The sequence below is a fragment of the Sapajus apella genome, unplaced genomic scaffold (genome assembly GCF_009761245.1).
Source record: "Sapajus apella isolate SASKATOON/1434 unplaced genomic scaffold, GSC_monkey_1.0 scaffold14, whole genome shotgun sequence".
Classification (NCBI taxonomy): Eukaryota; Metazoa; Chordata; class Mammalia; order Primates; family Cebidae; genus Sapajus; species Sapajus apella.
Window position 1 is genome coordinate 15,963,589 of NW_022436954.1, and position 21,431 is coordinate 15,985,019.

At 48.8% G+C, this 21,431-nt stretch overlaps 1 protein-coding gene across 50 annotated transcripts in view; it reads right to left on the reverse strand.

Moving 5' to 3' along the window:
* Nucleotides 1-20,619, reverse strand: part of MADD (MAP kinase activating death domain) — a 59,433-nt gene extending 38,814 nt beyond the window's left edge. For 9 of the 50 annotated variants that reach the window (XM_032282184.1, XM_032282183.1, XM_032282181.1 and 6 more), the window contains exons 1-16: nucleotides 16,291-16,352; nucleotides 15,116-15,712; nucleotides 14,068-14,371; nucleotides 13,408-13,539; nucleotides 12,070-12,183; nucleotides 11,257-11,337; nucleotides 8,338-8,516; nucleotides 7,463-7,698; nucleotides 7,104-7,260; nucleotides 5,483-5,586; nucleotides 5,200-5,390; nucleotides 4,705-4,829; nucleotides 4,184-4,323; nucleotides 3,236-3,337; nucleotides 617-719; nucleotides 48-234 (exon numbers count right to left, since the gene is read on the reverse strand). In XM_032282184.1, the coding sequence (XP_032138075.1) occupies nucleotides 48-234; nucleotides 617-719; nucleotides 3,236-3,337; nucleotides 4,184-4,323; nucleotides 4,705-4,829; nucleotides 5,200-5,390; nucleotides 5,483-5,586; nucleotides 7,104-7,260; nucleotides 7,463-7,698; nucleotides 8,338-8,516; nucleotides 11,257-11,337; nucleotides 12,070-12,183; nucleotides 13,408-13,539; nucleotides 14,068-14,371; nucleotides 15,116-15,712; nucleotides 16,291-16,352 (2,814 nt within the window). Of the gene's footprint in view, nucleotides 1-47; nucleotides 235-616; nucleotides 720-1,082; nucleotides 1,143-3,235; nucleotides 3,338-4,183; nucleotides 4,324-4,575; nucleotides 4,830-5,199; nucleotides 5,391-5,482; nucleotides 5,587-7,103; nucleotides 7,261-7,462; nucleotides 7,699-8,337; nucleotides 8,517-11,256; nucleotides 11,338-12,069; nucleotides 12,184-13,407; nucleotides 13,540-14,067; nucleotides 14,372-15,115; nucleotides 15,713-16,290; nucleotides 16,441-20,072; nucleotides 20,252-20,388 lie in introns of those variants that run through there. The other 41 variants (XM_032282170.1, XM_032282166.1, XM_032282165.1 and 38 more) reach the window with 12 other exon arrangements.
* Nucleotides 20,620-21,431: the final 812 nt, after the last annotated feature.

Sequence of the window (21,431 nt, forward strand, 5' to 3'; positions counted from 1 at the left end):
CACATCCCTCTCCCCAGTTACTCCGACTCCCTGCCCTCAACACTGACCACATCCGGGATGATGTCCTGCCGGGCATCGTCCTCTGACTGCACTGTGCGGTTCAGCTTGCTCAGGACAAAGACTCGCAACTGCTCGCTCTCCAGCAGCCGGCGCACCTTTTTCATGTTGAGCCAGCCAACTCCCTGGCCGTCCAGCACGCTGTGCACCACCTCCTTCAGAAACTGCTGGTTCTCACTACAGGGTCCACACACCGCTTCTGTGGTCATTAGCTCCTTTGCAGAGCAGACCCCCCCACTTTCACCCAAACTAAACGTCTGCCTCCAGGGGTAAAACACAAAGCCACATCTCTGAATGTCCAAGGCTACCACATTCCCCACCTCTCCAGAGAATCTGATTTACCCGAACACCCACCACTGCTGATTCACCCACCTCAAATGACAACCGTCAGCTGTCACTGTTGCATGGGGGTCGAGTCAGAATGAGAAGTGCTGCCAAGAAATTGATTACATCTACCCCACTGAGAGCTCCTCTCCCACTCTTGAGCATCCCTAAGGGTCTGTAAAGGAACTACCCACCTCTACCTGAGAACTTTTAAAAGAGCTCTGCCGTTTATTACCTAGAATTGCTGGATCGCCCCTGGGGTGATGGAGGTTCTCTTTTCACTGTTGGGCTGTGTTTAATGACAGACGACTTCTGATCCACTAACGCCCTCCTGTTTCCTGTGGTGGGGAGGCAAGAATGAGACACATCACTGCTTAGCTCAGGAGCTCATGCTAGCACATCCCTCAGTAGCCATGTTCCACGCCCGCTCCTCAGAAGGGCTGGGTGAGGGTGGTACCAAGGCATCACACGTAGGTAGAAACCAGCCATGGCAATGTGGAGGAGGTGGGGATGGAGACTCAGGCCACTCCACATGCACCAGCAGCACGCCCCATGGGAAAGCATGGGCGTCACGGGGGACGGGGCAAGTAGGTCACTCATGTGACACTGCTTGCTCCATGAGGAGGATGGCCCTTGGGCAGGCACAGAAGATGCTAGAGAAAAAAAAAAAAGATCATGCACAGCTCACAGGCAAGACCCACCTTCACCACTCCCGGGGCCGGCTTCAGTAACAATCTCCATTAGAGTATTTAGCCCAAATACTGGGACACAAAATACACAATTAGTAGGTGCACCACAATACCGCAACCCCTCTACCCCTCCGAGGAGCAGTAAGCCAGATAATCTGAGCATTCTCCCACAGCTTGAGGAATGCACATAACCTTGGTTCTTGACACCTCAGAGCTGGAAGCCAAGTGACCAGGAGACAACCAAGGCTCTAAGAAAAAACCATTCTTAAGACTGTCGCCTCTCAAAGCCAGGGGCAGGTAAATGACACAGGGAGCCTTCAGGTACTGAACACACACATGCATGAAAGAGGGACCGCTGGTTTTCAGAAAACATCCAGCACACAGGACCAGGGACCTGAGGGTATGCGCAGGGAAGCGACCATCTTGCAGATGCTATTGTGAGGAATGCGGTGGGGGTATGAGGATGGGAGGTGGGTGAGAGGTAAGTGCAGCAAATGCGACAAAGCGTCAGCATGCAATGAAAGAGTTTCAATCATCTTCTCTTCCAAGGTACCAAATGAAGGCCAGTGACACTGACACCTTTCCATCCCTAGCCTACCCAGCCACATGTGGATTCCCTGGCAGTGCTAGTTTGCTCCTTACACTACCAGCTCTGATGTCCCTTTGGCTATCGGTCTCATGTTCCCATCCCCACTAAAGAACATGCCTTAGACTCCTGGCCATTTTGTTTGTTTGTTTCTCTCTCTCTTTTTTTTTTTTTTTTTAGAGACAGGGGTTTCACTCTGTGGTCCAGGCTGGAGTGCAGTGGCCTAAATATAGCTCACTGTACCTCAAACTCCTAGGCTCAAGTGAACCTCCTGTCTCAGCCTACCAAGTAGCTAGGATGACAGGTGTGAGCTACTGCACCCAGCTAACCTGACATTTTTTTTTTTTTTTTTTTTTTTTGAGACAGAGTTTCACTCGTTACCCAGGCTGGAGTGCAATGGCGTGACCTCTGCCTCCTGGGTTCAGGCAATTCTCCTGCCTCAACCTCCTGAGTAGCTGGGATTACAGGCACGTGCCACCATGCCCAGCTAATGTTTTGTATTTTTAGTAGAAACGGGGTTTCACCATGTTGACCAGGATGGTCTCGATCATTTGGCCTCGTGATTCACCTGCCTGGGCATCCCAAAGTGCTGGGATTACAGGCTTGAGCCACCGCACCCGGCAAACCTGACATTTTTTACCACTGGGAATGAGAGGTCAGTTAAAGAACACATGGGGTTGCTTCTCATTGTACTTTCTTCCACAGTTAAATATTTCGGTACACCATCCAGAAAAAACAATGTCAAGCCGGGTGCTGTGGTTCACACCTGTAATCCTGGAACTTTGGGAGGCCGAGGTGGGCAGATCACTCAAGGTCAGGAGTTCAAGACCAGCCTGGCCAAACGTGGCCAAACCCCGTCTCAACTAAAAATACAAAAATTAGCCAGGCATGGTGGCGCATGCCTGTAATCTCAGCTACATGGGAGGCTGAAGCATGTGAATGGCCTGAGCCTGGATGACGGCAGTTACAGTGAGCCGAGACCACGACCCTGCACTCCAGCCTGGGTGATGGAGTGACACTCTTAGAAAAAAAAAATCAAAATCAGAAAATCCCCTGAAACTGTCAGATATCACAAACCAAATTCAAATAAGGTCTTAATTGTCCCTAGAAACTAACCAATACTACCTGGTGCACTCAAGAGGCCCTGGGTTGACATGAAGTCACGGTGAGAGGCTGCGCTCTATGAACATGCCAGGCTCTCCATGACCATTCTCTGGTGGGCTAGCTCCTTGGCATGGAGTTTGTCCTAAGTTCATGCGGTGGCAACCCAGCAGACAACTGGGGGTGGCTGATGACCCCATGTTAATCATGTAACCTGACAGGGTCCTCCCGAGAAGCAGCAGTAATCCCACAGTTGCCACTGACCTACATGACATAACAGGGACCTCTCTAGCTACGAAGACGGTTTCCATCTGACAACCAACGGAGCCCAGGATGTGCAGTGAAAGCCATGAGGGGCAACATGAGGGATGACAGCCAGGTCAAAGGATTCACCAGACGCAGGGCTCCTGACATGAACCCACAGGCCCAAAATATCTCCTGGAGAAACCTGGCTTGGCAAAAGGAAGGCTGTAGTTACCTTTCAGGCTGGGGAAGGGCGTGGCCTTCTCTCGGGCACCTTTGGTGGGCAGTGTGAGGTTTGAAAGACTGAAGCTGGTACTGTGGTTCCGATAGAGGCTGCCTATCAAGGGGAGGGTGCGAGAGCGATGACTTGGCAGAGTAAGTAATCAAAGCATTAGACTAATGACTATCAGCATCGGCACCTCCCTCCTTCTCAAGCACAATCCCGGTTTGGTGGATCAGATCACCTCTGATCTGTCTTAGAAAGGATCAAGTCTAACTCTAGGCAAACAATGGAGCCATTGCCAGGATCAGCCAAAACTCAGTAACAGCTTTCTCTGTCCACCCCACATAATATCCAAGTCTCTCATCTACTGCTGCACAGCAAGAAAGCTGGTAGTTAACAGGCTTCCAGTCTGAAGCTGGCACTGTCCCTCCTTGGCTGCTGAAGAAACTCATAATCACAGGGATCCTCTATACTGGCTCCCCCTAGTCCATGGTCAGTCTTCTCAATCTTTAACTGATACCACTCCACACTGCTGGAAATACTCTCTAAACACAAATATCAATCTCATATTGATTTCAAAGCACATTCATGGAAGAGTCCCTCATGAGGCAAAGAAGATGCTAGGTACAGAACCAAATCAAATTTGACCAGAATATTTCCACAAATAAAAGCACAAGTGTATGATTTTGAATTTACTGCCTATTTTCCAGCTGCCCATCCAGCTATCTTACCTGAAACAGGCTGAAATGTCCAGGCATAATGATAATGACTAATCGGTACCTGTCCTTTCCTAACCTCACTTGAAAACACCTTATTCGGTATCACCCAGATGACTGGATTAGGGCTTGTTAATGCTAACCCAGCCCTACACATGAAGTTCTAGGCAACATTTGCCATAGTAAGGCTCTGCTATAGAGAAAATGGAACACAGGAACGAAAGCGAGAGCTGAAGGCACTTACTGGCAAAAGACATGATGCCCCCGAAGCCCTCGGTGCTGGTGTTGGAGACGGTGGAGTTGGGAGAGCTTGCCCGAGAGTCTGACTCTGCATCGGAGTCACTTGCCAGTCTCAAGCTGTTGGGCCGCAGCAGCTTTTGAGCCCTTGAATGCACAGTGGCACCTATGAGCCCCACGCATGGGAACCTGACCTTGGGAGTATGGGCCTTACGCTACACTGTAGTCGTTGCTCCCTTCCCGTAATTCCTAAATCCCTGGATCAAAACACCACCCTGTGGGGATGGCAGGACCAGGACAGCATTCAGACTTCTCAGACTTTCTGATTAACCCTCGCCCAGGGTCCACTGAGGTGAGGTCCTTCAGTCACCCAACTAGAAGGGATCCCCAGGCTCTCACCGATTGCCATTGACATGTTGGCTGAATCGGGGAGTGTAACTTTCCCCCTGCTCATCCTCATCTTCCTCAGGGGGAAAGCCATATTGGGGCTCGAAGTATGGATTGTCATAGATTCGCCGGCGCACTGACCCCTCTCCAATTTCTGTCTGACGTCTGTCCACGTCCGACTTGCCAATGCTGGGAGGCATGGAAGGGAGGGGCTTGGAGACGCCTACTGCTGCCTTATCGTCCATCTCCGTAGAGTCAGCAGGTTCCTAAAGGCCACATGAAATTAAAAGTGGTTACCTGCTGCCCAATGGTACCTTCCTGTAATCCCAGTTTGGCAGGGCTGCGCCAGGCCTGTTGGATTCCCAGCCCAAGGAATGGGTGGGAAAAGATCTGAGTCACCCCGTTCTCTGTCCCCACAAACTATATAAGGGGGATCATAGGCGTACCCTGAAAAAAGCCTGATGACCTCCTTTTGGGGTCAAAACTAGGTCTCTTAGGCTGTAAGCTCTAGAGCCCATGAAAAGAAAGATGAGAAAATTGTGTGAGAAGAAGCTAATTAATTGCTACAGCCTGGCTTTCCTAATAGACGAGGCCCACATCCCAGGGAGTGGCTCTCACCCATCGCTCCTCACTTACAGAGTTGGCTCCATGAATAACGGTGCTGGGGCTGCTGCTGGCGGTGGTACTGGAGCTGGAGCGCAGTGGGGGGTTTTCCTGAGAGTTCTCACTGTCTGGGCCAGGCTCTTCCGCTTCCTTCTGGTTCTGCAACTCGTCAATCTCCACCTCGCTGGCATCCCCCAGTGCTGCATGCGTCAGAGGGTCCACATCTGCCAAAACCCAAGGAGGGCAGGTATAGACCACCCCATCCGTGGACCCCAACCCCTGCCCAGGGCTGGCCAATCTCCCCAAGCACACTTACTGGGAGTATCACCATTAATGTCACATTTCATCATTTCACTGACAAAGTCACCAAGGGAAGAGTAAGAAGAGCTTGAATCGTCATAATCCATACTATCACTGCCGCTGCAGGAGGGAGGCACACAAAAAACAAAACAGAAAGGGACAGGGAGAAGACCTGTCATCAGCACCAGGAAAACTAACAAGGGGGAGCACTCCGAACTCAAGGCCAGGGAACCAATCAAATAAGAAACCAAGAAAAACAGTCAACCAAAGCATAAAGACTGATATGGGGGCTGGGCACAGTAGCTCATACCTGTAATCCCAGGACTGGGAGGCTAAGGTGGGAGGATCACCTGAGGTCTGGAGTTTGAGACCAGCCTGGCCAACATGGTAAAACCCCATCTCTACTAAAAATACAAAAAGTAGCCAGGCACAGCTGGGAGCAGTGGCTCACACCTGTAATCCCAGCACTTTGGGAGGCCGACGGGGGCATATCACGAGGTCAGGAGATTGAAACCATCCTGGCTAACACAGTAAAACCCGTCTCTACTAAAAATACAAAAAATCAGCTGAGCGTGGTGGCACACACCTTTAGTCCCAGCTACTCAGGAGGTTGAGGCAGGAAAATTGCTCGAACCCAGGAGGCAGAGGCTGCAGTGAGCTGAGACTGAACCACTGCACTCCAGCCTGGGTAAGAGAGCAAGACTCTGTCTCGGAAAAAAAAAAAAAAAAAAGTAGCTGAGCACAGTGGCTCATGCCCATAATCCCAGCACTTTTGGAGACCAAGGCAGGCAAATCACTAGAGGTCAGGAGTTTGAGACCAGTCTGGCCAACATGGTGAAACCCTGTCCCTACTAAAAATACAGTAAATGGGCCGGGCGCGGTGGCTCAAGCCTGTAATCCCAGCACTTTGGGAGGCCGAGGCGGGTGGATCACGAGGTCAAGAGATCGAGACCATTCTGGTCAACATGGTGAAACCCCGTCTCTACTAAAAATACAAAAAAAAAAAAAAATTAGCTGGGCATGGTGGCACACGCCTGTAATCCCAGCTATTCAGGAGGCTGAGGCAGGAGAATTGCCTGAACCCAGGAGACGGAGGTTGCGGTGAGCCGAGATTGCGCCATTGCACTCCAGCCTGGGTAACAAGAGCGAAACTCTGTCTCAAAAAAAAAAATAAAAAAATAAAAAATACAGTAAATTAGCTGGACGTGGTGGCATGTGCCTATAATCCCAGCTACTCATGAGGCTGAGGCAGGAGAATCAATTGAACCCAGGAGGCGGAGGTTGCAGTGAGCTGAGATCGTGCCATTGCACTCCAGCTTGGGCGACAGAGTGAGACTCCATCTCAAAATATATACATATGCACACAAAAATTAGCCAGGTGAGGTGGCGGCACCTGTAGTCTCAATTACTCAGGAGGTGGAGGCAGGAGAATCGCTTGAACCTGGGAGGCAGAGGTTACAGTGAGCTAAGATCACACCACTGCACTCCAGCCTGGGCAAAAGAGTGGCAAGACTGTCACATACACACAAAAAAACTGATATGGGAAGCCTATGAGAGTTTACCTCCTCTGTGCTAAAGAAAGGCTAGTGAGAGCCTCTTCACCTTAAAAACCTGTCTGCTGCTCTGAGGATGCTCACCTATCATCAGTAGGTTCGGAGTCAGATTCCCGCTCTGGTGGTACACTCAGGGCCTCAGCCAGTTGGGAATTGCTGTCATAGACGCGATAGTGGATGGGCTGCAGCTGATGAGCATACCACTTTGGCTTGTCACCAATCAGGGCTGGATCAAACATACCTACCCCATGAGGGAAAAGAATAGAGAGTCAGCAGCAAGGAAGAAAAGGCAAGCAACACCTGAAAGAAAGGCAGGAAAAAGTCTAAGGCAGAGCAAGGATAGAAGGGAAAGGTCAAAGATTAGCAAAGGAAAAAGCAAAGTGCATCAGGAGGACAGACGCAGCAGGCAGAGTAAAGCAGAGCGGGGGGGCAGGTGGACTCACTGTTGTGAATTCGCTGGAAGGCATAGTTGGTGGGGTTAAGGATCCATTCCCCAAAGTACTCCACAGCCTGAGTCCTGGCCAATTTCTCGGCAAAAGGAGTCTGCCGGGGACGTGAGGCTAGAAAGGAGCCAGCTTGAAAAGCCACCACAGGCCGAGGGAAGAGGCGCAGGGTACGCGTGTGCATCTGAAACCCCTGCAGCACATTGGCAGAGTTGAAAAACCGTACCATGGCGACCCTGGGGAAGAAGGAGATGATGAGAAAATTCGAGGCCCATGTCCTGTAGGATAAGGATTCCCATGATTCAAAGTCTTAGAACACCTTCCAAAGCCATCATTTAACAGGCTTCCAACATCAAGGGGAGAGATAGCTTAAAGAATTATCAGCCCCCTCATCATCCTGAGCACATCGTTTACTATTTCTTCACTTTGCTTTTACTATGGTAGAAAATAACAACCAACTATGGTACATATTTTATATATACAGAAACCCTGGGCTGGGTGTGGTGGCTCATGCCTGTAATCCCAGCACTTTGGGAGGCCGAGGTGGGTTGATACCTGAAGTCAGGAGTTCAAGACCAGCCTGGCCAACATGGTGAAATGCCATCTCTACTAAAATTATAAAAATCAGCCGGACATGGTGGTGGGAATGTGTAATCCCAGCCACTCAGGAGGCTGAAGCAGTAGAATCGCTTGAACTCAGGAGATGGAAGCTGTAGTGGGCTGGGACTGTGCCACTGCACTGCAACAAGAGCGAGACTCCATCTCCCAAAAACAAAACGACAACCCTGGTTCAGGAAATAGTCTGCCCCAAGGTAACTGAGAGAGCAAAGAGATCAATTTAAGAACTCATGATTATACAGTCAGCTTGGTCTTACCTGGTTGCAACATCCACAGAATCCACATCATTGCCGTAGATGAGTGGGTTGAATTCAGTGGAAGGTGTGGACTGCAGGTCATTAGACGGCCTTCCCAAGAGAAGGGGGATCTCCTGGCCCTCATGAAATTTCTCCAGATTGAGGATGGGCTGGGTATTGAGACTCATGCTGGCCAAGGCCTGTAGAACAACAAGAAAATTCCTTATACAAGGCACGTTCCTGGGGAGCTAGCCAATCTCAACTCCAAGGAAAGAGCCTCCCTGAAGTCTTCTACCTCCTATTCTCTGGTCAAAAAGTTCTACAACAAAGAACAGTGCTAATTTGCAAATCATGGTTAACCTGCTTCAGACCTTTCATCCCTGAAATAAAAGTCCAAATATTTCAGCCTTTAGAAAACAGTCTGAACTGGCTGGGCACCGTGGCTCATGCCTGTAATCCCAGCATTTTGGGAGGCCAAGACGGGTGGATCACCTGAGGTCAGGAGTTCGCGACCAGCCTGACCAATATGATGAACCTCCGTCTCTACTAAGAAGACAAAAATTAGCCGAGCATGGTGGCATGCACCTTTAATCCCAGTTACTAGGGAGGCTGAGACAGGACAATCGCGTGAACCCGGGAGGCGGAGGTTGCAGTGAGCCGAGATGGCACCACTGCACTCCAGCCTGAGCAACAAGAGTGAAACTCCGTCTCAAAAAAAGAAAACAGTCTGAACTATGTAGCTCTCCATCTTAAGACAACCTAGCTGAAGGCAACCTGATCATATCTGAAGTTCAGGACAGTAGTTTTCAAAATTATTAGTCATTGTCCGGGCGCAGCAGCTCACACCTGTAATCCCAGCATTTTGGGAGGCCAAGGTGGACGGATCATGAGGTCAGGAGTTCGAGACCAGCCTAACCAACATGGTGAAACCCTGTCTCTACTAAAAAAAATACAAAAATTAGCCAGGCATGGTGGCACGTGCCTGTAATCCCAGCTACTCAGGAGGCTGAGGCAGGAGAAGCTCTTGAACCCGGGAGGTGGAGCTGAGATCACACCACTGCACCCCTGCCTGGGCGACAGAGCAACACTCCATCCCCCCCCCAAAAAATTATTAGTCATTAAATGTTTTTCAAAATTGGAATCTATGTGAAAATACATAGAATGGATTTTGAAAACAGCTGCCCTGAAGGACACAGAAAGCAGAGCCTTACATGCTCAGGGCTTCCAAGCTAAATTAGCCCCTCAAAGACTCCATGGGGCAGGGTAAAGACCACTGGTCAACAGCAGCAGTGCATCTCAAATGTGACTGAGGTGAGGAATCACCCGGGGAGGTTGTTAAAATGCATATCCCCATTCAATTTGCCTGGGGTGATCCTGCAGTTTAACAAGCCCAGGTGATACTAATTTTGCCGGTCCACAAACCACACTTTTAATAGCAGGGGTTAGAACACAGGATCGATGAGTTCAAGGATCTTAGCTCCTACACACATTTAAAATATAATTCTAGCCGGGTGCAGTGGCTCACATTTGTAACCCCAGTACTTTGCGAGGCCGACGTGAGCGGATCACCTGAAGTCAGGACTTCAATAACAGACTGGCCAACATGGTGAAACCCCATCTCCACTGAAAATACTAACAAATTAGCTGGGCATGGTGCTGTGTGCCTGTAATCCCAGCTACCTGGGAAGCTAAGGCAAGAGATTCTTTTGAACCCGGGAGGTAGAGGTTGCAGTGATCTGCGATCATGCCACTGCACCCCAGCCTGGTGACAAAGCAGGACTCCATCTCAAAATAAATAAATATAATTCCATATATTAACTTTTCCATCGCATTAGTCATACTAAAGCTATGATCAAGACTGAAAACACAGCAAGTAAAGGCAGCTAGAGAGCTTTCTGAACTTACAATTCCTACCAGACTCTGTAGTAACAAGGTATCATATCAGCAGTGATAAAGCAACTGAGGTGAGAGGAATGATACAAAATAATGCGTTTAAACCCAAACACAGCATTTAGAGGCACTACTGAGTACTTCAGACAACACAGAAAAAGGTTTCTACTGGCCCTTTAATTGAGCAGGGATTTCTAAAAATAAACACAGTAGTATCTACTGGAGGTCCTACACAACACAGTAGGCAGGGGAAGGGAATGAAGCTTTGTCACGTGTTACCTTCAGGTACTGTGTTCAGCATGCAGAGGAAGAAGAAAATCAATCAATAAAAAATGGATGTGAGACATTACTCAAAGAAAAGAATTTTTTTGTTTTGTTTTTTAGACAGAGTCTCGCTCAGTTGCCCAGGCTAGCGTGCAGTGTTGTGATCTCAGCTCGCTGCAACCTCCACCTCCCAGGTTCAAGTAATTCTCCTGCCTCAGCCTCCCGAGTAGCTGGGACTACAGGTACCTGCCACCACAGCTGGCTAATTTTTGTATTTTTAGTAGAGACCGGGTTTTGCCATATTGGCCAGGCTGGTCTCAAACTCCTGACCTTGTGATCTACCCGCCCTGGCCTCCCAAAGTGCTGGGATTACAGACAGGTGTGAGCCACCACACCCAGCCAAAGAAAGGAATTTTTGAAGAAAGGAACCTCAGGACCAATTCTAGAAGATGATATAAGAGTAGCCAGACAGTCCACACTAACACCCACCTAACGAGATGGAGAAAATGTTCTGAGGCCACAGACAGCGGCACACACATACAAGAAACAGAAAGTGGAGGGCTATTTTATACAGCATCATAAGCATTAGAAGATGGTAAGGCATACAATGAATTGGAATCAGAAACACTCTGAGATTCACTCTTCCATCCAGCATGGGATAAACCTTTTCTTAAGCCCATTCAGGGAGAAGAATATCTATGCCACTTGAAGTTTGACAGGAAGCTGGCTCTGAGAATAGCTGTCTTCCGATAGCAATCCCCTTTCTTTCCTTCATTCTTCACCTACCTGCTTTAAATGCTTTTTCAGCTCTAATGATTCTGGTTCTGGCAGGATAGGCAGCACTTCCGCATTGGTGGGGGCAATCACCTGCACCGGAGAAATGATAAAAGATGTGGCCTTAGAATTTATTGCTCAGGAATTTCACTTATATAAGAGTAAATAAGATGTATATACAATATTATTATACAAATGAACACCCATTATATAACTGCACAATAAGATATATATACACACACATATATGATATACACACCCATCTGAAAAGAAATATACTTAAATACTATTGGTTATTATCTCTAGATAACAGAATTATGGTTTTTCTTTTCACTTATTTTATTTACACTTTTTTTTTTTTAAGTTTTACAATGAACACACATAACGGCTTCCCACCCAAGTTTGAATGTACTCACACTGTAGAATGTTCATATAATTCATTAAGTCTGCACTGAAAGACAGTTTCTTACTGGAAACTATACCCCAGGGAAACCATTAAGAGATGATCTATACCACATGTAATGGTACTTAGATCACAACTGCCCGACTGCTCTTGGAGAATACAGGGTGGGGGGCACTTAATTCTGGAAAAAATAAAACCTGTAATTCTCTGAGACCTAACCAAGGGCTTATTTGGCCAAAAAGGTAAAAGGAGCATTTTAAAAAAAAACTGTTTAAAAAAAACTATTTGAATAAGTCTCACAAAAGAAACTATCTAACAACCTAGGACCTTCCTAAAAGGAATCAAGAAAAACAGATATCCCAGGATCAGTCTAGAATGCAATCCTGCTGTAGATTCTGCAGTGCCTCAGCAAGGAGCCTCACCCTGTTGCTGTCCAGATCCACTAGCCATACGTCATCAGGCATTTTGAAGTCCAGTTTGTAGAGGAAAAAGCTGGCAGGAACCCCAATGATGTATGGGGTTGGAGCCAACAGCAGCTGTGAAAACGATAAAGAAGGTGAGAAAAGTCAGGATTCTTCCAGATAAGGATATGCAGATACAATCCCTCTTCCAAAACCCTTGAGGCCAGATGTATTTGAAAATTCCGAATTTTTCAGATTCTTTGAAAGGTAATATGGTGCATTGTTTTGTATACAGTAGTCTTCCTTATCCACAATTTCACTTTGTTATTCCAGTTACCTGAGACACTCTGCACTCTGAAAATATTAAATGGAGATTTTTAGAAATAAACAATTCATAAATTAAAAACTGCAGCTTGATCATATCTGAAGTCGAAGACAATAGTTTTGAGAAGCATGATGAAATCTCATGCTGTCCTGCTCTGTCCCAACGGGATGTGAATCATCCCTGTATCCAGCATATCCATGCTGTATATGCAACCCGCCTGTAGCCATCTCGGTTGTCAGAGTTTGTGTTAAAGTAACCTTTATTTTACTTAACAATGGCCCCAAAGCACAAGAGTACTGATGCTAGCAATTGGGATACACCAAAGAGAAGCCAAATATATGCCCACAGAGGCCGGAAGCAGTGACTTACCCCTGTAATCCCAGCACTTTGGGAAGCTGAGACAGGAAGTTGATTAACTAAGGTCAAGAGTTCAAGACCAGCCTGGCCAACATGGTGAAACCCCACCTCTACTAAAAATTAGCCAAGCATGGTGGCGGTGCCTGTAATCCCAGCTACTCAGGAGGCTGAGGCAGGAGAATCACTTGAACCCAGGCGGTGGAGATTGCAGTGAGCCGAGATTAGGCCACTGCACTCTAGTCTGGGTGACAGACGGAGACTCTGTCTCCAAAAAACCCCAAACATATGCCCAAAGAGAAGTTGTTAACCTCTTGCTGTGCCTTAACTAAAGTGTATCATTGCTATGTACGTATAGATAAAAACTATCTGTGGTTTGAGGCATCCGCTGGGGGGTCTTGGAATGTATCCTCCACAGATAAGAAGGAACTACTGTATTATGTAACACCTGCAGCAGGGTAGCCAGTAGCCTATAGTCATTAACATTTATTGTGATAAATAAAAACTACAAATAGCATTAAGTTTTGCCACCAGATCAGTTCAAATCAGTCAGATTTTGCAGATAAGTAAGTGATGATAAAGGATTGAGAACCAGCACTGACTTGCAACTTTTTTGGGCATTGGGTCTCTTCCTTCAGGAAGACAGAAGTGACAAAGCCAGAAGACGCCTTGAGACTCACCTGCTCTGCTGATGCCATGCAGGTGGGAAGCAACGGGATGACAGGAAACATATACTCCAGTGGGTAGATCATTGCCACGAATGCCATCACAGACATGGAGAGTGCATTGTAGTCTCGGGACTGCAGCACCACCTGTCATGACCCATCCAGTAAGAATCACTCCAAAACATAAAATAAGGTTTACAAAAAAATGGCTTCCAACATTACAATTTGGTTTCCACCTCACCATGCCTACAGCTCCAGCTTTGTGTCTCCCACTGCCCCCTGCCCCACCACGCCTGCCACGTCCCAACCCAGGCACAATGGTGATCCTCCCTCACCTGAAATATGTAAATCACTCCCTTACCTTCCTAGTTCTTGTACTGCCCATCCCAGGACCACTCACTGAAACAGAACTACTGATATTTCCAAAGAATTAGATCAGTACAGTTAAAGATAAGCCCTATGAATGGTAAATCCTCTGAATACATCCCATATGATACCAGTATCTTAATTCAACCCACATCTAAGGAATAACTGCTGTATACCAGGCATCATGTTACCTCCTGAAGACAAAAAGATGAAAAAGATATAGTCCCTGTCCTCCAAGAGCTTATGGTCTGGCCACTGGCATATCTAAGAATTCCTCCCCTAGAAAGGTCTAGGAAACTTGCCTCTCACCTTGTGCTCTAACAGAATGCAGGTTAGCACCTGGAGACAGGCGTCTACACCCAGAAGTTCCAAGGGAAGGTGCAATGGGAAGTCCACTAGGGTGAATCGAGATGGGTCTGGAAGAGCAAAGGTCAGGGCTGGCTGAAGCTCCTTGGGTAGGACTTCAATGTCTACTCGCTTCTGCCCAGAGACGGGTACTGGGGAACGCAGCAATCGATAAATCCAGGCCTCAATCTCTCGAAGATCATGCAGAAGGGCACTTGACTTCTCTTCCACCAGCAGCGATCCAGTAAAGATCCGCCACATGGTGTCCCTGAGAAGCAGACAGCAGGAATCAGACACATTAGCATCAGGAACTGCAACCCAGTATCACCACAGAGGCTGTAACGATGACAACAGGAAAAGGAGCATCATTAGGAAAGCCCAGTCTCTTGAGCTCAGATAGAACCAGAAGGTGTATACAATGGCAAGAACAAGTATGAAAATATACACTGGGTAAGACTTATTGTTCTGACCACCATTAAACATCAAATTCTTCAGCATTACTCCAAACACAATTTTGGAAGGAGGTCTAACTCTGCAGCAGTCTTTTGCTTAGTAAAGATTAACTCTTAGCTGGGCAAGGTGGCTCAGGCCTGTAATCCCAGCACTTCGGGAGGTCAAGGCGAGTGGACCACCTGAGGTCAGGCGTTTGAGACCCGCCTGGCCAACATGGTGAAACCCCATCTCTACTAAAAATACTAAAATTAGCTGAGCATGGTGGTGCACACCTGTAATCCCAGCTACTCGGGAGGTTAAGGCAGAAGGATCACTTGAACCCAGGAGGCAGAGGCTGCAGTGAGCTGGGATCGTACCACTGCACTCCAGCCTGGGCAACAGAGCGAGACTCTGTCTCTAAAAAAAAAAAAAAAAGCTATATATATCTTTTTATCTAAATATGCTTAAATAGGTCTGAAGGACCTTGAGTTGTAGAGGAAACTTCCTATGTCCCTCAAAGGTCAACTACATGGAATCTCTAAACGCTTCCCCTCTATTGGGCATTAGCAGCAAGCTGTACCTTTGTACGCCTCGAGGGATGCCCAGTTTCTTGCCCAGCAGGCGCTCGCTACAGCAGTCCACCAGACGCTTGAGGGTATACAGACATTCTCGGAAGGTGGAGAAGAAAGGGTAGTGACTGAGCACGCACAGGGACGTGAGAGTGCTGTTTCGGGAGCGACTCCCCGCCTTGGCCCGGCGTTTGCCCCGAGGAGACTGGTTCATGTTGGGGGTGGAGTCGGCACTGGGAGGCTGCAGAGATGAGCCGCTCTCTGAAGTCTCGGTGCCACCCTCTTCTGAGGCACAGGTGGCACGGGTTCCTTCCTTCCCACGGGACCCTGCCCCACCTTCCCCCTTCTCCTTAGGGATTCGCTTTTGGAAAGAGCGGTAGAAGTTAACACAGATGCCGTATCGCGTGACTCCAGTGTCCTTGTCAGTGAGGGTGAAGACGAAAGAGGTATCATCCCGAAGGCTCATGCGCCGCTGCCGCACGCTCAGGCAGCCCTCAGGCTGGCAGAAAAACACTACATCTGGGGGCAGGGGAAACTCAGCATGGTCCTCTAACGGGTATCGCCGTAGCAATTCAGGAGTCTGGGCCACACTATCACTGCTCGGGTGCCTGAAGAACATAAAGACAAATTCAGCAGCCTAAAGGGATGGAATGGGCTATCACATTTTAACCACAGCCAACAAATAAAGCTCAAGATGCTATCTGGGATAAAGTAACCGAACTGAAACACCTTGGAAAACATGGGTGCTGCCTGCCACATAGAGCTGCTGGCTAAGAGAAGTCTGTACTGTCATGAAGGCACTATTCTGAAACAAAGGGGAGATTTCAGCAATACAAATATCACTAACACCTCAAGATGATTAACATCTTTTAAAGTGAATTAGCTAATAAATTACCAAAAGAGCATACATAGAGAAGGAACTTATAATGTACTTCTCCTTTTTACAAAACAAGAAAACTGACGAATAAAGAGTATGTTTGCTCGACATCAGGAAGATGTTAAGAGAAGGGTTTTGCTTTCAATGCACCTGACTATGCTGTTTTCCCTATGGGCTCCAATGCTCCCAACGGGGTAAAACAACAGGGGAAGATGAGCTATACAAAGCAGCGTGGAAAACAGAACGGGGAATAACTGCAAGTTTTTTGACTATCCCAGATGTTAAGACAAAAGTAAATTTCTTGATTACCTGGCCCCTACGATCACTAAATAGTCAAGTAACCGAGGACAGAACTTCTTCTTTTGCACCATGGTTCCAATTCATCAGTTCATCTCAGAGAAGCATCTGGGCACCAAGCAAGGAGTCAGCATTCCCAGGAGGAATTCTGAAAACTAAAGTCTAATAGGAAAAAAGTACTGATAAGATCCACTGCTGCGCCTAAGGGACTCATCCCTCTCAACTTCTTCCCCACCAGGGGCAGAGGTTAGAAGGTCTTCTGCTTTCATACTAATGGTAGGAGAACTCGACACGTGCCTAGCCTTGTGTCTAAGCTTCTGAGCTCACAATTAAATGTCAAGAAGCAGATAGGCCAGGCATAATGGCTCACGCTATGCCATCTAATCCCAGCACTTTGGGAGGCCAAGGCGGGGGGGATCACCTAAGGTCAGGAGTTCAAGGCCAGCCTGGCCAACATGGCAAAGCCCCATCTCTACTAAAAATACAAAAAAATTAGGCAGGTGTGGTGGAGCATGCCTGTAATCTTAGCTACTTGTGAGGCTGAGGCACGAGAATCGCTTGAACCCAGGAGACAGAGGCTGCAGTGAGCTGAGATTGCACCACTGCACTCCAGCCTGGGTGACAGGGTGAGACTCCATTACCAAAAAAAAAAAAAAAAAAGTATATAAATAATGGCTCACCTACCTGTCCCTACCAACAACTTCATTTTCAGCTTAACCCTTGGGACTCTGTTTCTGAAAAAGACCCTAGGCCATCTAATCTGGACTCAGTCACTTAGCCATTATGAAAACAAAAATTGAAGTCACTCTCAGGACCCCTCCAGGGTGGATCAGGATCAAACCAGATTCCTTAACCAGCACCCATCTGCACTTCTAGGTCTAGAAGGAAAGCTAATTATTCTGTTTCAACAAAATGCATTCAGCTTAATGTGAAACTACCATATAGACTGTCTAGTTAGCTGTGCTCAGACAATAACAACAGCTGGCTATTCTATCTCACGTGATTGCAAATGAAAATGTCCATGCCCCAACTGCCTCATCTGAACCACTTTTCTCCCCTTTTCAGGCAAGAAAGGAGCCCAGAGGCTACTGCTGCTAGCTCTGCCCTTGGTGCTGAATCATAGCCTTTCTACTCTATTCTAATCTCAGGCTCAGAATCAGTAATCCAATACATATAGATGAGTCCTTGTCCTACTATACATTACGGAGGCCATGAATTAGAGGCAGAAATACTAGAGTTTCTGCAAGGACAGGGAGAGGTGCTCAGAGAAATGTCTAAACTATGTTCTAAAATTAGGAAAAGCTTTCATGGTCTTAATTATAATTTATTTCCTGTTAAGTGTCTATACACTTCTCTAAATAAAACATTTTACCCCACTGCAGGGCTATTTCTAGCAGGGCTATTTCTTCTATAAGCAGAAGTTCTTTTCTCATATTCCTAGTGTTCCAGGATTCTACCTCTGTGCTCTGCATGTGGCCTTACTAAGACCTTGTTCATTGCACACAGAGAGACTCCCATCACAGTATACACATACATACACACACCCACCCCCTACTCCCTCACCTGCTGCTGTGGGCACTCCCATATATACAGACATACACACTCCCTGGATGCTTAAGGCCCTACCCTGGTTCAGGTAATGAGTAGAAGTTCTTTCTTCTCCTCTACCTAATGACAAACAAGACTTATTTACAATACCTCTCAAATCCTCAAAATACTGCTTCCTCTTTTCCTGAGCTCCCAATAGAGGACCTGCAGGTAATAGGATTCAGTCTTATCTCCATAGCGACTCTGGCTCCCAGCTCTATTTATAGCAGAGCCACAGCCCCTCCCCTGCTTGGTGACCGCACAGTGCTAGCAGCTGCTACTCCAGAGTCGGCCAAGGCCCACAACAATTCATTCTCCTTGAACCTAGAGACACCTCTCCCACTGACAGTACCTGCTAAGAACTAGGTTATCTTCTTCCTCAACTGTCAGTAGTTCCTACTTTGCCCTAATTCTGGCTTTTGATAGTGATATCTCTACACCACCAGGTTTCCGAGCACACCATATATTCATTTCTAGGCATCACCACTGCTTAAGGAACCCAAACAGTCCCTTGGTTCTCCCAACTGCAACAGAGTCGTGAGCAAACTGCAGGAGGTGGGGCACCATAACAGAGCTGCGCTCAGCTCCTCCTGAGCAGAGTGCAACGGGGAGAAAAATAGAGAAATGAAATAGACTATAGGTAAAAAGCATACTTTGTTCTAATAAAGAATTACGTAGTTAATCTGTCACAGGATTAAAAAAAAATTATGTAGAGATGACTAGAGTGAAAGCCAAAGTATCTTAAAGTAAAACAGAATTTACAGAAGACCACCTCTAGGCTAAACCTTGCAATCTGGGTTTACATTGAAAACCAGGAGCCCTCTCCAGCCAAAATCTCAAAGATCAGGCCTGAAGCACCTCCTACTAAGACAGTATGCGTCAGGCCTCTCTGGCCTTGGTGGGATCTCAGCCCCTCTCCATTGAGAACTATCTGATGAAACTAATGTCTTTCACAGTCCTCATCTCCTTCCAGAGCCACAAGGACCCTGAGATCTTATTATTCTAGCTATGGGTGGTAGGAAAGATTTTGAGCCAAAATTCATATCTGATCAGCAGCCACTGCGTTCAGATTCAGATTGCAAAGATAACTAAGATTTCTTCTTCTCATTCTCTCCTCTCCCCTCCCCACAAAGACTAACACCTCTAACTCCTCTAACATCACCCACAACAAACACTCTGTCTTCACAACCAACGAGGCTCAGACTCTGCTTCTTGCCTCAACCACATTTACTAACATAGAGCCTCTAGCTCCTATCTTCATGCATTCCAAAAGCATCAAGCTCAAAATGCATACTTATCTGCTGAAGTCCGACATCACCATCCGCTCCACCCAGAGGTAGATTTAGGATTCACAAACTTTTAGGTTACCTATGCCTTTTCAGCCAAAATGACCATGCTAACCAACCCTTTGGATTAGTCCCTCGTTTTGTACAGGATCTCATAGTAAAACCACAGGAACCAGAGAGCGATATGACATCTCTGCTGACGTGAGCAAAACAGCAGGCTCTCCTCCCCTCTTTTCCCTCCCCAGGCAGTGACCTTGCAAGCTCATCAGCACAGACTGGTCCAGCGTGGGGGAGAACTGGAGCAAAGAGGCTGGCAGCTGGCAGGGTTAGGGAAGAGGGTAGGGCAGGGAAAGGTGGAAGAAGGTAGATGATACACACGAGGATGGGGAGGAGAGCGTCTGCAGAAAGATGAAATGGTGTTTTCACTCTCCAGGAAGTCAATTTTGAAACAACAAATTTAAAAAGAAAAACATTTTTTTTTTTTTTTAGAATCAAACGTGGTTCTCCAAATTCTAGCCAAAAATAAGGCTCACGCGAGCAAACGCACACGCGTACCTGCCAAGTGCTGTGCGAGCTCGGGCCCCGTGGCTGGCCAGCTCTGCCCGCCCCCTCACCTGCTGGACAGTTCTCTCCCGCCCCCGCCCCAACCCGAACCCGAACCCGAACCCGAACCCGAACCCGAACCCGCGCCGCCCGCCCAGCAGAAACCGAGCCCCGCAGCCCGAACCCCTTCTTCGGCCCGGGCGCCCCCAGCCCCGCCCCCTCCTCCGCGGACCCCCGTCCCACGCCCTTTCACACTCCCGCGGGGCATCCTCAGAGACCCCCCTTCCTCCAACAGCCGCGGTGTCCTCTAAGAGCCCATCTCCCGCTCGGAGTCCCCAAACGCTCGCCCAGGACCCCCACCGGCCCGGACTCTCCTACCTCCCGAGGTCCAGGGGACTGGCCAGGCCAGGCCCGATGTCCCCCGCGCGGCGCCTTTCCGAGCGGGCGCCAGTTCCGCGTCTGCACCTGGGGGCGCGCACCACTAGCGCAGGGTGCGGGCGGAGGGGGAGCCGGGGCAGGGCCGTACCATTCAGCCCGGGGGGTCGGGGCTGCGCGAAGCCGAGCGCCGCGGGGTGGGACCGACCTCGGGAGACAGCGGCTGCGCACACACCTAGCCGGGCGCCCGTGGGCGCGGGAGGGCGCGCCGGGCCGGCCCAGCGCCGACGCGTGCCAAGGGGAGGACATACAGCCGTACCTTCTGTTTGGGTTGCTCAGAGAGACTTTCGCCTTACGGGGTCATAGCGCCTGTTTCGACAAATTGTGGATTCCTCTGAAAGTGACTTCCCAAGATAGTCGACCCCTGAGACTTCCTGAGGGCCTCCCCATCCTCCAGCTCCCCCCCTCACGCGTTTTGGCGGTGTCCGGCGCCCGGGCTGGGAAGCCGGCTGTAGCGCGGTGGAGCCTACCAATCCTGGGCGACTGGGGCGCCGCGGGGCGCGCGGCCGCGGTTACCTCCACCGCGTGCGCGCCAGGAGGGGGCGTGGCAGCGCCGCGGCGCCCGCTGGGAGATGGAGTCCAGTCCCTTCCCGAGGCCAGCCAGCTGCAGGACAGCCTCCTTGCGGCCGCACGGCTCTTCTCCTCATGCCACGGGGTCTGGGTGCCGAAACTGGGCACTGGGTCTTTCAGGTTGTGTCTTTTTCATATGCCAAAGGAAAAACTAAGGCATGCTACACACGCACGTGAAGTGCACCCTGAGGTCTTAGCTCTGAAATACAACACTTCCTACTCCCCCGCAGAAAGGCTGCGGGATCCCACCTGGATCCCAGCAGCGGAAGGGCGTGCCTAAGCCTCTGCATTCCATTTACCCATATGGCATAGTGGGGGTTAGTAAGAAGAGGCCCTGTCTCACGACCAAGGTTGTCACTTGGGACTCTCCTTCCTCTGGTCTTGGAGGTGGATCCTAAAGATCGAAGGCTTCCCCCTCTACTGCCGTGTCCCCACCCCCAAACCAGAAATTGGCTTCTCTCATTTTGTATTCATTTTGATCTTCCTGTTCAAACAGTACCAGACCTATCAGTGAGGCGGCCCTGAGGCATTTATGGCCATACCACAGAGTGACAGTGGAGAATTTTTCTTGGGGCCTTGTGGGGAAAACAGGAAGTGGTGGAGGCAGGATGGGCAGGGCCCAGGAGAACCTTGTGCAAAGTGGCCCCCAGGCCCATCCGTTTGTGGGGTCAATGTGGTCTTCAGACACAGCACGGCGTTAGCCGGCGCCCCACTGCTCAGCAGCCACAAAAC